Source organism: Ipomoea triloba, chromosome 4 (genome assembly GCF_003576645.1).
Source record: "Ipomoea triloba cultivar NCNSP0323 chromosome 4, ASM357664v1".
NCBI lineage: Eukaryota > Viridiplantae > Streptophyta > Magnoliopsida > Solanales > Convolvulaceae > Ipomoea > Ipomoea triloba.
This window is the reverse complement of record NC_044919.1, coordinates 8,553,239-8,567,024: the sequence shown is the minus strand read 5'-3', so window position 1 is coordinate 8,567,024 and position 13,786 is coordinate 8,553,239. Positions and strand designations below refer to the sequence as shown.

Sequence of the window (13,786 nt, the reverse complement as noted above, 5' to 3'; positions counted from 1 at the left end):
GCTTTTGGTCCCCTCTCTTCCTCTCTCTACAACACCTAAGAAGCTTTGTACACTATCTCTCTATGATTCAAGGGTAATCAATTAAAGGGCTTCTTATGGGATTAAATTCTCTTTATCATCTTTATACTCTAGAATCTAGATACATTATGATATACTGGGATACAATGAGGGATTAATCCATATCAATTATGTATTTTGGATTTAGATCCACCTTGCAAGGTAGACTCGGGTCCATAGAATAATTTGCCCAATTTTATTTGATATTCAGTCTTCAACTTATGTACCAACAAGAATTCAAGAAAAATGGTGGAAACCTTAATTCTTATATACAAAAATAGAGCAAAACATGAACACAGTTGCATCTTCCAAGTATCTGTTCCTCAAGCTATAATCTATGAAGAACATAAATACATCTTGTATAATAGTCCTATTTTTGAACTATAAAACTGCCAAAAACAAAAGGATAATATGCATAATCTGCAAGGATTGTACAAGTTTCGGTTGAATGCCTGCATAAACGCGGTTTGGGAATTGCATCATCTGAAGGGCTCAACCGGAGCAGATTCTTGGAGAAGAGTGGCAGCCTCGAAACACTCTGCAGCTTCCAGTGCAGACGCGCCATTTTCATCCTTGTAAAACAACCCGAGATTGTACCATGCAGAAGTGTTTGTTCGGTCAAGGCGTAATGCTTCAGTTAAAAAGCTTTTCACGACAGGCATTGATTGGCAACCGAGCTGTTTGAGAACAATGGCGGTGGATACTAGACTTGGAACATAGTCGGGTTCAATGTCCAAAGCATTCCCAAACAATCTCAGAGCTTCCTTGTTTAGGCCCCGAGATTGGTAGAGTAAACCTGGCAATATAACCAAGAAACGCGCCTTCAGATTAACAACAGAGAAGTCTCGTAATAGAGAACTTTCCATATGAGAAATGGCGAGAACATCTATAAATCACCAAGGTAACATAACAACATTCTTGCAGTAAAAAACATGCACGAGAACTTATCTCTAGTAAAATCTACTTGAGGTTTTTAACTAAGCTCTTTGTGCTTCAGTGGGTTGAAAAAGTATATATGAACAGATACTACATTGTAATGGAGTCAATAGTGCTCAAAAAAAAAAAAAAAACAAGCTCTCACGAAATTCTACATCAAATGGCATGACATTAATGCTAGATTAATCAATGGCATTATTCAATAATCACGACAACCATCTAATAACATTACTTGCTAGGTCGAGGGGCGTGAAAGAATGCATGCCAAATACAAGGGAAATAGGAAGTGAGGGGGACAGGATAAGGCGTGGGAGAAGTGAAATATACCTGTGCAGTGCAATCTCGAAGCAGAATGAGGAGCGATAGCCTCTGATTTCGAAAGACAAAGCTCTGCATCCCGCCACTGTGACAGGTTTGTATATACATTAGCTAAGTCGTGCCACGTTTCCACTTCTAAACTTCTGTCGGTGTTGCTCATTTTCTGTGGGTCAAAATAAGAAAAAGAGCAAGCATTGAAGTTGATCAGGAATAAGAAGCAAAAGATCAAGTCCACTAGCTAAAGAATCAAGAACACTATTTGACTGTCTAGAAACACGTGAAATAAATGCAGATCAAAGCATAAGCTAACATAGTGGAATTACTCGTGACGACTAAAGGCAGTGTCATGGTTAATATTGGGAAACTTTTTAAGAAATTTCAAGAGAATTTCCGAGTTATGGAACAAAAAAAGTACAGGACGAATAATTCACGTATCACTGCACATAAAGTAAGAACATGTTATCACATAACTCATTTGATGCCATACCTGGGTTAGCTTTTTCTGAGCTCTAAAGCTTTTTCTTTTAACTTGAAGAACTGCAAGAATATGGGTGTATGTTTCTATAGCCCCCTTCAAATTTCCCCGGGCAATTTGCAGTTTAGCCTTGGTTCGCAGTAGTTTTCCTTGATCCCACTTCCCCGTTTCGTCTAGAGCAGCATTGATTATGTTCTCAGCATCTACGTAACTCTTTTGAGCAGACAATATCCGAGCGAGAAGAATCCATCCTTTAATACTCGATCCGGCCTCCAACCGCAGCAGTTCCTTTGCATAGTAAAGCGCAGCATCCAACTTTCTCTGCTCTGCGTTCTCCAGACTCAGATAAAAAAGCACATTGGGATCCCGTCCTCTCGTCAAGTTTTGGGCAGTTTCGAGGGCCTCGAGTGCTTCAGACTGTCTCGAGGTCCTTTGTGAATCCGATGCAACGATGCGAGATTGAGCAGATAACGAGAGACCGAGTAAGCAACTAGCAACACTAGCCATTTGATCACATTTCCCTTCGAGTTTGGGAAGGGCTTTTCGAGCATATTGTATCCCTTCAGCGAGGCAGTTGGTGTCCTCTTTACAAATCTTGGCAGCAAATAGTAACTCGAGTATGCAGTTCTCGTTTTCCCTATTGTTTAACAAGTTCCTCAACAGATTCAAGGAGACCGCATTGTCCCCTTCCGCGTAATAACATAGAGACAAAGTAGTGAATTTTTGTTTTCCTCCAACGATACCCGGGGGCAACTCTTCGACATGACAGGCAAGTTCTCGAAGTTCACCCGCTATTGATAATGCAAAGTATAAGTGATCCAAGATAGATGGCTCATGTCCCGTGGGTTTGAGGATAGATCTTTTGAGAAGAACTAGAAGCAACAGAACGGCCTCTTCTATATTGTTCATCGGTATGAAGGAGCCCTCTGACTGTGAGCGGAGGTTTGGAGCAATTGCATCTGTACCACTGTAGAGAAGAAACTCGGCAAATTCCATTTCGATTTTACTTCTGATTTCTACATCGAGATTCCAATTATAAAGTAGTGCCCTTCTATACGCCAAAATTACTTCTTGGGGAGCAAAGGCGTGTTTCCAAAGCTCAGGAAGCAACTCAACAGCTTTGTTTAAAGTATCTAACAATTTGCAATCGGTAGCAACGTTTTCAGGCAGACTATCAGGTAATGTAGATTCAACAGTATCCAATATTATTTTACACGTCTGAGCAGCTTCTGCTAGGCCACACGGGGAGAAAGCTTAGGTGATGCCGCAAAGTTTAATACTACTGAAAATAAGAATGCACGCTAATATATGCATACACGAGAGTTAAGAAGGCCAGTAACTACCTGTGAATCGCCCAAGAGCTTGCAATGACTTCGTTTTGAGTAACATAGCCTCGAAGAGCAAGCTTACAGCATGCATAGACATTGGCAGGGTGGCATCACTTTGTGAATTACGTCTGGGCGGGTCAGATCTTCTTGCAAGGGAAATTTTAATTTTTGGAATAACTGCAGCAATGTCTATTCCCTCAAAGACATGAAGTGCAGCCTCTAAGTTTCCCTTTTGATACTCAAGCCGTCCTAGTAGGGCTCTGGCTTCCTGAATTTGAAATGTGTTCGAGATTAACAATAACAAGAACAAGAAGCAATAACAATGGCAGAAAGTAAAGACAATATTTATGTGGTTCGGCAGAGTGCCTATGTCCATGGGAATGAAACAGTTCTTTTATTAATTGTGATGGTAATCAAACATCTAGAGATACAATCAACATATTTATAGGTATCTCTAAACATGTACATGTACTAAAATACCCATGTATTGTACCGCAGGGTCACTGCCCCCGCACCTTTGACCTACTTTGCTCGGCTCTATTTCGTACATATGAGTCATACACAATAAAATGCCTTTAGGCCCTCTACTAGACTATAGCAGTACATGGAAAAAATTTAATAAAGCATGATACTTTCCAATAAGGTAAAACTAAATGACATATTCCATACATTACTTAAAAAGTATCATACAGCCAACAGGCGATCATATAATTAGTCAAAGAATACATAATCCTAGATCTCCAGCCTCATAGCTGAAAACCAATACAAACATTTTCAATATCCTCATATAGAATAACATCAAGGATCAAATTGGTTAGCAGTAAGGATATCAAGTTAATATGGATACAAGAAGCACAAGCCCAGGGGCAACCCCAACGAAGTTAGTCAGGTTGTTGACTTGATAACCACAAGATTATACGTTAGACACTCAACGGGAGTAGCCTATTGGCCTTCTTGGTTTGAGCCGGTAAGTTATGGACACCCTAGGCTGGTTTATCTCCGTGTGGTCCTTTGCACAACCTTAGGTAGTGCCTAGTCTAATCTATTTCTCTCTTTCTTTCTTTCAATTTTTAAAATTATGATGCAGCATTGCCGCATTGGTGCATCATTCCCCGCACTTTAAATGCATCAAGGCAGTCATTTGGTGTTTTTAGGTGGGCTTCTACTATACATATTCCCAAATTCTACTCCTAGATGTGGCAAACAAGGATTTGTTATTTTCATGATGTGAGTCCACAGAAAAGTGTCTACATCAAGAACTTGTGAGATAGAGTAAAAGTTCGGTGTAAAAAATGGGAGTCCACCAAGTATTTTCCTTTTAGGTGCAATAAGTAGTACTGTATATTTTATTGCACATTATGAAGTCTTTTACGGAAAGCCAATTTGAAGAAGCAGAACCTAGCCACACTGACCTCATAATTCAAAAACCCACTCTCACGAAGTGATGATTCAGCCTCTTCTATATTGCTGGCATCTGCCTTTGTATCTGCCTCGCCAGCAGCTCGTGAAGAAAATCCGCTAGCTGAAGCTGAAGCTGAATAGTCCCGAGTTGCTAGGGACTCTGATGATGGAATTATTTCATCTAATCTGAATTGCTCCCCAGAACAAATACACTTCATCATCTTCTGCAATCTCAGACGAGAACTAACTTTCCACTTGTAAATCCAATATTTGATGCTCATCCTGTCTCATCACACTGAACATTTTTTATCACTAAGAAACCATAAGAATACTTGAGTAGCATCACTAGAACAGTATATAATAACACCAGTGTCAGTTAAATTATGTGAATTCGTTATAATCTTAACAGATCTTAGTTCAAGGCATATTAGTTCCAAAAAAAAGAAAAACACTGCTACAAAATGAAATTAAATCTCCATCTATAGAAATAAAGAAAGATCTCTAAGCCAAATTTCAAACTTAAATGCAATAATGACAAACTAGTTTTACCCTTTCATCTTGAGTTCAAGTAGCAGAATCTTCCTTATAAAGAAACACATATAATTCTGCAATTCAAGTAAATTGCCACATATTTACAAACACATACACCTAAGTTTATCTAAACCAAATGTTTTGAATCCCTAAAATTTAGCATGTTCTATATCCAGAACCAAAGCTCTCATAGAATGGGTGAAAAAGAAAAACTCAATTCAGAAAATCCAAGCATTGTCCACTTACAAACTCTCTCAGTTCAGCACCACACCAGCATTTCCCAATCACAGACCTCAAGAACTTTACAAACCATGTCAAAAAGTAAGTGAACCCACAAAAGTTCTCCAACACACATGTATGATGCATCTATATAAACACACAAACACACTCAGGTAAAAGGATAAACTTTGTCCCCAAAAATTCAAGAAAAATCAAACTCATCAATCATTATTGTCAAAGCAATCAACAGTGTAAAAAATGAGAGAATTAGAAAAAAAAGCACCTTTTGAAGGGTAAAAGGCATTGACTGAGCCCACAGAACGTTAAAACCTCCACCAGCCATTTTCTTCCCAGACACATAAAACTAGCTTCCTTGATACGCTTTGATTACCCAAGAATCCAAAGCTCTCTGGGATTTGTTTTCTTGTACGGAGTATGGCATTGCCCTCTCTCTTTCTCTCTCTCTCTTCTTTTATTTTTGGAGCAGTTATGGTGTTTGGGGTAGTGCAGTGGGAGTGAAGTTTTTGATGCAGACTTGCAGAGAATGAGAGAAAAGATTGAAATTTGAAAGTTGGGATAAAGCAAAGCAGTTCCAGAAATGCATTAAATATGCAAACCAACAAGAAGGAATCTTCCGTTTCAGAAAGTGTGAACACAACAGAGATTTTCTAAATCATTAATTTTCTCGTTAACTGTGATTCTGTGAAGACTGATTTTATTAATGTTCTTAGTAATAATAATACTTTTAAAAAAATTAAGTCAAAAATAAAAAATAAAAAATTGATGACTTTGAGCCTTGGCTCTTTTTGAATTTAGGTGAGAGAATTAAACAAGGTTCCATGGACAATAGGTAAGAATGGTTGTGGGTCCCAGTGTTGAATTTTGGTACCAAAATCAATATTTTCCATAAAATATAATGTCATAGATATTATTACATATATTTAGTAAAATTAATAAATCATTTTTTTCCTTACAAACTTTCCCTTCTAATTTTACATTTTAACATTTACTGCATGACAGTCATATTTTTTTTATTGTCTATCTAAATTGGTTTTTATTTTCTTTATTTGTTTATATATTTAATAATTTTATTTCTTTATTTTTATGTAAATGAATTATTTTAAAGAAATAATTTCTGTACTCTTTTTTAATTAAAATTTTTTTACATATTATGGAATTTGATTTTTGTTATTTTTAATATTTGAATGTAATTACTATATTGATATAAAAGACTAATTGTGAAGAAAAAATGATATTTATTGATAAAAGATAATAATTTTTTAATGAGATGTAAAATTTGGCTCACTTTTAAAAGTGAGTTTGAGTTGCAGACATGTAGATAGAATAGTGAAGGAATTGCAGAACTGATCGTGTGGAACTTTTAATAGTGATAGAGTATTAAAATAATAAGAATAGTCTAAACCCTATCTTGCATAATAGCCCACAAGTTAAGAGTGTTTCAATATTCTTTAATAATATACTAGACTTAATTTCATGAATGATCCCTTACTTATTGACATTTATCAAATTTAATTACTGAAAGCTATTCGGAGATGGAGACGAACTCTCTCCCAGAGAAGGGTTCGCCGGTGGCGACCGCTCGGTCGCCGGAAGACGAAGATTTGCTTCAACGCAGTACTAAGAAGACGAAGCGGCCCAGAGATAGCAAGGAACCCCCCGGCCAACCACCAATTGCAGAAACCAGTCAAGATTCGGCGCTATTCGCTGGATTGAAATCTCCGGACTCCGCCCAATGGCGTACGCCAGTTGAAACCCCTAATACGGCCTGGGGCAAGAAGGAAGCTAAAAATCCCTTTGAGAAAGAAGATGTTTCAGAGGACGAAGATATGGGCGACGAAAGGGTGGATCCGAATTGCCCGATTATCCGAGTCACAAAAGAGGAAAAGGAACGACTTCGCCGCCCTTGGAGACGAACCCTAATAATTAGACTCCTGGGAAGGAAGGTAAGTTACTCCTTCTTGCTGAACAGATTACAGAGGATGTGGCGTCCAGACTCAAATTTCGACCTTATTGCCCTAGATCAAGATTTCTATCTAGCCAAATTCGAATCCATGCGAGATTACGAATTTGCGAAATACGAAGGGCCCTGGATCATATTAGATCACTATCTAACGGTGCAAGAGTGGGTACCGAACTTTATTCCAAGAAAGAGCAAACTAGATAAACTTTTAGTCTGGTTAAGGTTCCCGTCGATCCCTATCGAGTACTTCGACGAAGAATTCTTGATGAAGATAGGCAGAGAAGTGGGTCGTCCGGTCAAAGTAGATAATACGACAAGCTTGGCCTCGAAAGGAAAATTCGCAAGAATATGCGTTGAATTGGATATGACTAAACGAATGCTGTCGAAATTCACTTTGGCTGAAGAGGTAATGCCGATTGAATACGAAGGGATCCACATGGTTTGCTTCAAATGTGGCATCTATGGCCACAAACAGGGACAGTGTGAGGAGGAAAAGAACTCTTCAATGGACAGTGGAGTTCAACAGTCTCCAAAGGATGACCAAGAGAAGGACCAACAGGCGAAGGAAGCGCAACCGAAGGCTCGAAGAATGCAGACACAGGCTCCAGATTACAAGGAAGATTATGGATCATGGATGCTTGCTACAAGAAAAGAAAGAAAGGGCCAGAGAAGAACTGGTTACCAAAATCAAGGTACTTTCGACAGGGGGAGAACCCAACCTCAACAGTTCAACACTAATACAGGGAATATAGAAACCAGCTCTCGGTATGCGGCTCTTGAGCAACTTATCGACCCGGACGCTGGCCCGATCCAAGAGAGCGATCCGCCGCCATCAGCCGACTTCAACCCATTGAGAAATCTGCCGAACATTAGGACGAACAATCACCCCCAGACCCAAATGGAGAGGAGACCAAATAATCGTTCACAACAAAGTTATCATCCCCAACCATTTGGTCGAGGAGCATATGGTGGCTGGAATGGAAGAGGAGGGGCTCCGAGGCGCGCAGCAGCAGAACAGGAGCATACCGTGGTCAGAGGATCTAAAAGCGGAAAACAAGTCACAAGCACGGTTGTTCATCACCACCATGATGTCCCGGAGTCGTCACACAGAGCTGAAGAAGACTATGATATTCTGGGCGAACCACCTAATCTTGCAACGGGATTTGCCACTAATCAAATGGAAACTGATGCAGATATGATCGACGACACTGGCCAATGTGGCCATTTGGACCAGGAGGGTCCTGATCTGTGAGCTTTTGGTGCACCTGTGCACTTTTTTGTTGTTTTGTCATGTTTTTATGATAGCACTAATATGGAATTGCCAGGGTGCAGCGTCCAAAGCTTTTGGACGCACCCTAAAAATGTTTTGTAGAGATCATTCTCCCAATATTGTCTGCCTACTCGAACCTAAAGTTTCGGGTAATCAAGCTAACTCAATTTGCTTTAGTTTTGGTTTTGATGAATGGATCAGGGTAGAAGCAGTAGGATTCTCAGGAGGTATTGGGTCTTTTGGAGACTACCACTCAAAGTGGTAGTATTAAACACTCACCCACAATATATAAATCTTCAGGTGGAGGAGAACAATACACCCCCCTGGGTTCTATCAGTGGTATATGGCAGTCCAAATCCATATTTGCGTAAATATCTCTTCTCTGACCTTTCTTTTCAGGATCTCAATCCCACAGCACAATGGCTTGCATGCGGAGACTTTAACTCGGTTATCAACATCGATGAAGTGACCAACAAAGACCAATTCAATTCTACAAGATGCACAGACTTTAGAAATTGGATTTTTCGGGAAGGGCTGATAGATCTGGGTTTTAAAGGTTCCACCTTCACATGGCTAAGAGGGACCAGTACTATGACTCTCAAAGGCGCAAGACTGGATCGGGCCTTAAGCAACGCAGCATGGAGGTTAAGATTTCTGGAGGCCATAGTGGAGCACCTCCCTATCATTAACTCCGACCATTCTCCCTTGTTGATTTCAACTAATCCTCGACCCACGACAAGTACTAACAAAAGATTCAGGTTCAACATAGCATGGACTACACATAGGGATTTTCTGAATTGCATCCAGCAAACATGGAACCCGGACAGGGACTTAGAGACCAACAAGCAGTTAACAGCAGACGCATTACAGGCATGGAACATCAGTACTTTTGGAAATGTTTTTCAAAGAAAGAAGAAGCTTTTAGCAAGGATCAGAGGTGTTCAAAATTGTATCAATGTGCAAGCAAACTCTAACCTACTCAAGCTTGAAAGGAAGTTGAGAAAGGAACTGGACGAGACTCTATCCCAAGAGGAATTAATCTGGTACCAAAGATCACGAGAGCAATGGATTGTCTCGGGCGAACGGAATACATGATACTACCATTTAGCCACTTCGGTTAACAACAGCCGCTCCAAAATCGACCGAATTCAGAATGAATATGGAGTTTGGCAGAATGAAGATTCTGAGATAAGGAGTCACATCCGGGACTACTTCATCAACTTGTTCTCCGAGGCTCGCAATAACAGCACACATCCTTTTATTCATGGTCACTTCCCCAGGATATCAGAAAACAAGTGGCGAGAAATCAATCGACCTTTTGAACCAGAAGAGATCAAACAAGCCCTCTTCGATATGGAGCCGTGTAAAGCCCCCGGCCCGGATGGCTTCACTGCGGGTTTTTACTAGAAAGCATGGAACACAGTGGGAAAGGATCTGGTAACGTTCGTTCTAGATTTCTTAGCAACAGGTAAATTTCCCCAAGGAACCAACGACACAATCCTATATCTCATACCTAAGGCTTCAACTCCGGAGTCTGTCAAACAACTTCGGCCAATTGGCCTATGCAATGTGTCTTATAAAGTGGTAACGAAAGCAATGGCGAACCAGCTAAGAGATACCTCCAAAGAATTAGTTGGTCAACATCAAACAAGCTTCGTACCAGGGAGGCAGATTGGGGATAATATCATAGTGTTTCAGGAAATCCTAAACTCAATGCGAGCCAAAAAAGGTCCAGTCGGGTGGATGATAATGAAGATTGATTTGGAAAAGGCATACGACAAACTATCCTGGAGTTTTATTGAGGACTCACTCTCAGATATTGGGCTAAACACTGACTGGAGAAGAAACATCATGGAGTGCGTCACAACATCCAGACTGGCAATTAACTGGAATGGACAACAATCAGATTGGTTCAAACCGAAGAAAGGAATAAGACAGGGAGATCCCATCTCACCTTTACTATTTGTCTTATGCGTTGAAAGACTTAGTCATCTAATACTTGATTCTGTTAATGCAGGGAGATGAAAAGGAATAAACATAACGAGACAAGGACGTAAACTTTCTCATCTTTTCTTTGCAGACGATATGGTGCTGTTCGATGAAGCAACCAAGGAGCAAGCTGGAGAAATGATGAATTGTCTAACGAGGTTCTGTGATTTCTCAGGCCAAAGTATCAACATCCAGAAGTCATCCTTGTTCTTTTCCAAGAATACACAAGCGGACTTACAACAAGAACTGTCACAGCTAACAGGAATTCCGAAGGTAGATGATATGGGGAAATACTTGGGCATCCCCTCAATTCACGGAAGACTAAAGAAGGATTCTTTGGCGGGGCTTATCGAGAGAATGCAAAACAGACTCGCAGGTTGGAAATCGAAAACACTTCCGTTAGCGGGAAGACTGGTCCTCGCCCAAGCGGTCATGTCTGCCATCCCCTACTACTCCATGCAGACGACTGTCTTACCAATTGAAGTAACCAAAGCAATGGAGCAACAAATAAGAAGCTTTTTGTGGGGTAGCTCACCAGGTGCAAGAAAGACTCATCTAATAAACTGGGATACAGTAACCAGGAATAAGTCGGAGGGAGGACTTGGGCTCCGACGATTAGACAAGATGAATGAGGCCTTCTTAGCCAAACTAGGGTGGCGCCTTCTACAAAATGAAGAAGCGCTCTGGGTTCAGGTATTAAAATCCAAGTATTCTATTCCTTCTACAGATCTTGATACTTAGGGACCAAAAGCAGGCATGTCCAATGTATGGAAAGGAATTCTAAGGACAATTCCAATTCTAAAGAAAGGAAGCGCAAAGCTGATAAGAAATGGATCGAGTACCTTGTTCTGGGGAGACAGATGGGTTGGGCACTGCCCACTTATAGAAAAGGCTAACTCAATCGTTCACCTCCCAGACCGCTATAGAACGGTCGACTCCTATTGGAATAGGAACTCGGGTTGGAACTGGGAGCAATTCCATCAACTCCTCCCGATTGAAACCCTAGATGAAATTGCTGCTATTATAGTTGACAGTGAAGCAGTAACAGAAGACACGTTAGTCTGGAGACATGAAGCCGCAAATGATTTTTCAGTAAGTTCAGCCTACGACATAGCTTGTGATCATCCCCACACATCCGACACAGCCAAATGGAATGCCATTTGGAAGTTAAGACTACCCAGCAGAATTAAAACCTTCCTATGGTTAGCCCGACATGAGAAGATCTTGACGAATAGCGTAAGGGCAAGGAGAAGAATGACAACAGACAGTAACTGCAGCATATGCAGAGACAAAGTAGAGGATATTGATCATGTATTGCGCAAATGCCCTGTGGCCGAAAGAGTATGGTCCAACTTACTACCCTCATTCCATGAAAATTCAAAGGATCTAAACTTCAAGGATTGGCTGGACTGAGGAATCACTAGCAGGTGTAATCGCCACAGACCAGAGAACGACAGTACCCTCTTCTCCCTGTCAATATGGTGGATTTGGAAGTGGAGGAACGAGCTTATCTTCAAGAAATCCTCTCACTCACTGTTTTCCAAGATAGCATGGATTAGATCCCATGCAGAGGAGATAACCACAGCATTTGAGAAAGGTCCTAACCAACTGACTCAAATCCACTCATATAAGTGGGAGATGATTAGCTGGTCCAAGCCAGAAATAGATGTAATCAAAATCAACTTTGATGGATCAGTGAATCCAACATCAGGCAAAGCGACCTGCAGGGGTGTCGTCAGAGACCATCATGGGGATTGGAAAGGAGGATTCACATGCAACATCGGAGCGTGCCCCCCACTGCAAGCTGAGGCTTGGGCATTACTTAGGAGCATACAACTCGCATCGCATATGGGTCTCAAGAGAGTTATTCTAGAGGGTGATTCCAAGGAGCTAGTTGACATAATGAATGGAGCACAGTCCACAGAGAAGGTAGTCTGCAACATTATAAGAGCCTGTAGAAAAGAATTAAGACAACTAGAGAACTGGAGCAGAGCCTGTAGAAAAGAATTAAGACAACTAGAGAACTGGAGCATCAACGCCATACCACGAGAATCAAATGCCCCAGCAGACTACATGGCCAGCTTGGCCCGAACCTATCCGAGAGGAATGTATATCCTCTGGAATCCTCCCGACGATATTATCAGCTTATTAGAGTTTGACTATGCAGGTTTCCCCTATTGGAGACTAATGTATAACCCCTGCTAGTATCTTGTAGAACACTTGGGTTTCCCCCTTCAAAATTTAAAAAAAAAAAATTTAATTACTGATTTTTAATTGGACCATAAATAGTCCATTGACTATTGACTATTGACATTTAATAATTTTCATCGTTGATTTTTAATTTGACCATAAATGGTACATTGACTATTGGTTTTTCTTCCAAATTTGGCCATCCAATTAAATATCCATTTAGTAATTATTAAATTTAAGGGTACTAATAATGTAAAATTTTGGTTCTTCACATTCCCACTAATGATGAACACAATATATTAAATTTAATATTTACTAATAGATATTTAACTGGAGGATCAAATTTGAAACAAAATCAATAATCAATGGATCATTTATAATCAAATTGAAAGTCAATGATGAAAACTGGTAAATGTCAATAATCACTAAACAATTTATAATCCAATTGAATGTGGATAATAAGCATTGATAAATATAAATAGTAGAGGATCAATCCTAAAATTATCTCTAATATACTATGTGTTGGATGATACTATGTCAGGGGGTGATGGAGGCGATCGAATTAAGAGTGTTTCTGGAAATCATTTTTCAGGTTTTTGGTGTTTGGGAAGACCAAGGAAAATAGGGTCAAAGGAAAACAACACAATGGTCAATGGAAAATGAGGGTCATTTGGGGGAAAATGACTTCCCCTTTTTTTTGGGGAAGTCATTTTCCAAACTCTTCACAGTTTCTCCTCTCCGTCTCCTCTGCTTGGCTTCTAGGCTCCAGCTCTCCTTTTCTTCTTCTTTGGCTTCTCCACGGCACATCTCCGACGGTCCTCTCCTCTGCGCATCTCCGACGGTCTGTGACTGGTTTCGAAAACCAGTTCGACGGACTGGCGCAAACTAGTCCGACGGACTGGTTTCGCAAACCAGTCTAGACGGAAACCTGGACTAGTTTCGCAAGCCAGTCCACGGACTGGTTTGCCAACCCCCAAATTTGGGGTTTTTTTTTTGTTTTTTGTTTTTATTTTTATTTTTTTATATTTTTTAGTTATGTTTTTTGAGATATTAATATTGTTAATTTGTTGTAATTTTTTTGTTATAAATGA

General features: G+C 40.2%; 1 protein-coding gene across 3 annotated transcripts; it reads right to left on the bottom strand.

The window, feature by feature from the left end:
- Positions 1 to 293: 293 nt before the first annotated feature.
- LOC116017856 (protein NPGR2-like) lies at positions 294 to 5,935 on the bottom strand. Of its 3 annotated transcripts, none has more exons than XM_031258501.1 (6): positions 5,549 to 5,935; positions 4,527 to 4,810; positions 3,130 to 3,382; positions 1,799 to 3,015; positions 1,321 to 1,474; positions 294 to 853 (listed from the first exon to the last, which is right to left on the bottom strand). In XM_031258501.1, the coding sequence occupies exons 2-6, from the start codon at positions 4,794 to 4,796 to the stop codon at positions 537 to 539; spliced, it is 2,211 nt and encodes a 736-aa protein (XP_031114361.1). In that variant the 5' UTR covers positions 4,797 to 4,810; positions 5,549 to 5,935; the 3' UTR covers positions 294 to 536. The 3 variants fall into 3 exon arrangements, with proteins under 3 accessions (XP_031114361.1, XP_031114359.1, XP_031114362.1); XM_031258499.1 differs by having other exon boundaries at positions 4,527 to 4,797; XM_031258502.1 differs by lacking the exon at positions 5,549 to 5,935 and adding an exon at positions 5,293 to 5,474.
- Positions 5,936 to 13,786: the final 7,851 nt, after the last annotated feature.

Bases quoted from the DNA above. Each gene is read 5' to 3' on its own strand.
- LOC116017856 (XM_031258499.1), bottom strand. From the start codon at position 5,625: ATGTGTCTGGGAAGAAAATGGCTGGTGGAGGTTTTAACGTTCTGTGGG. The intron at 1,475-1,798 runs GTATGGCATCAA...TTTGACCCACAG, and splicing joins CTCAGAAAAAGCTAACCCAG to AAAATGAGCAACACCGACAG. The intron at 854-1,320 runs GTATATTTCACT...TTATATTGCCAG, and splicing joins TTCGAGATTGCACTGCACAG to GTTTACTCTACCAATCTCGG.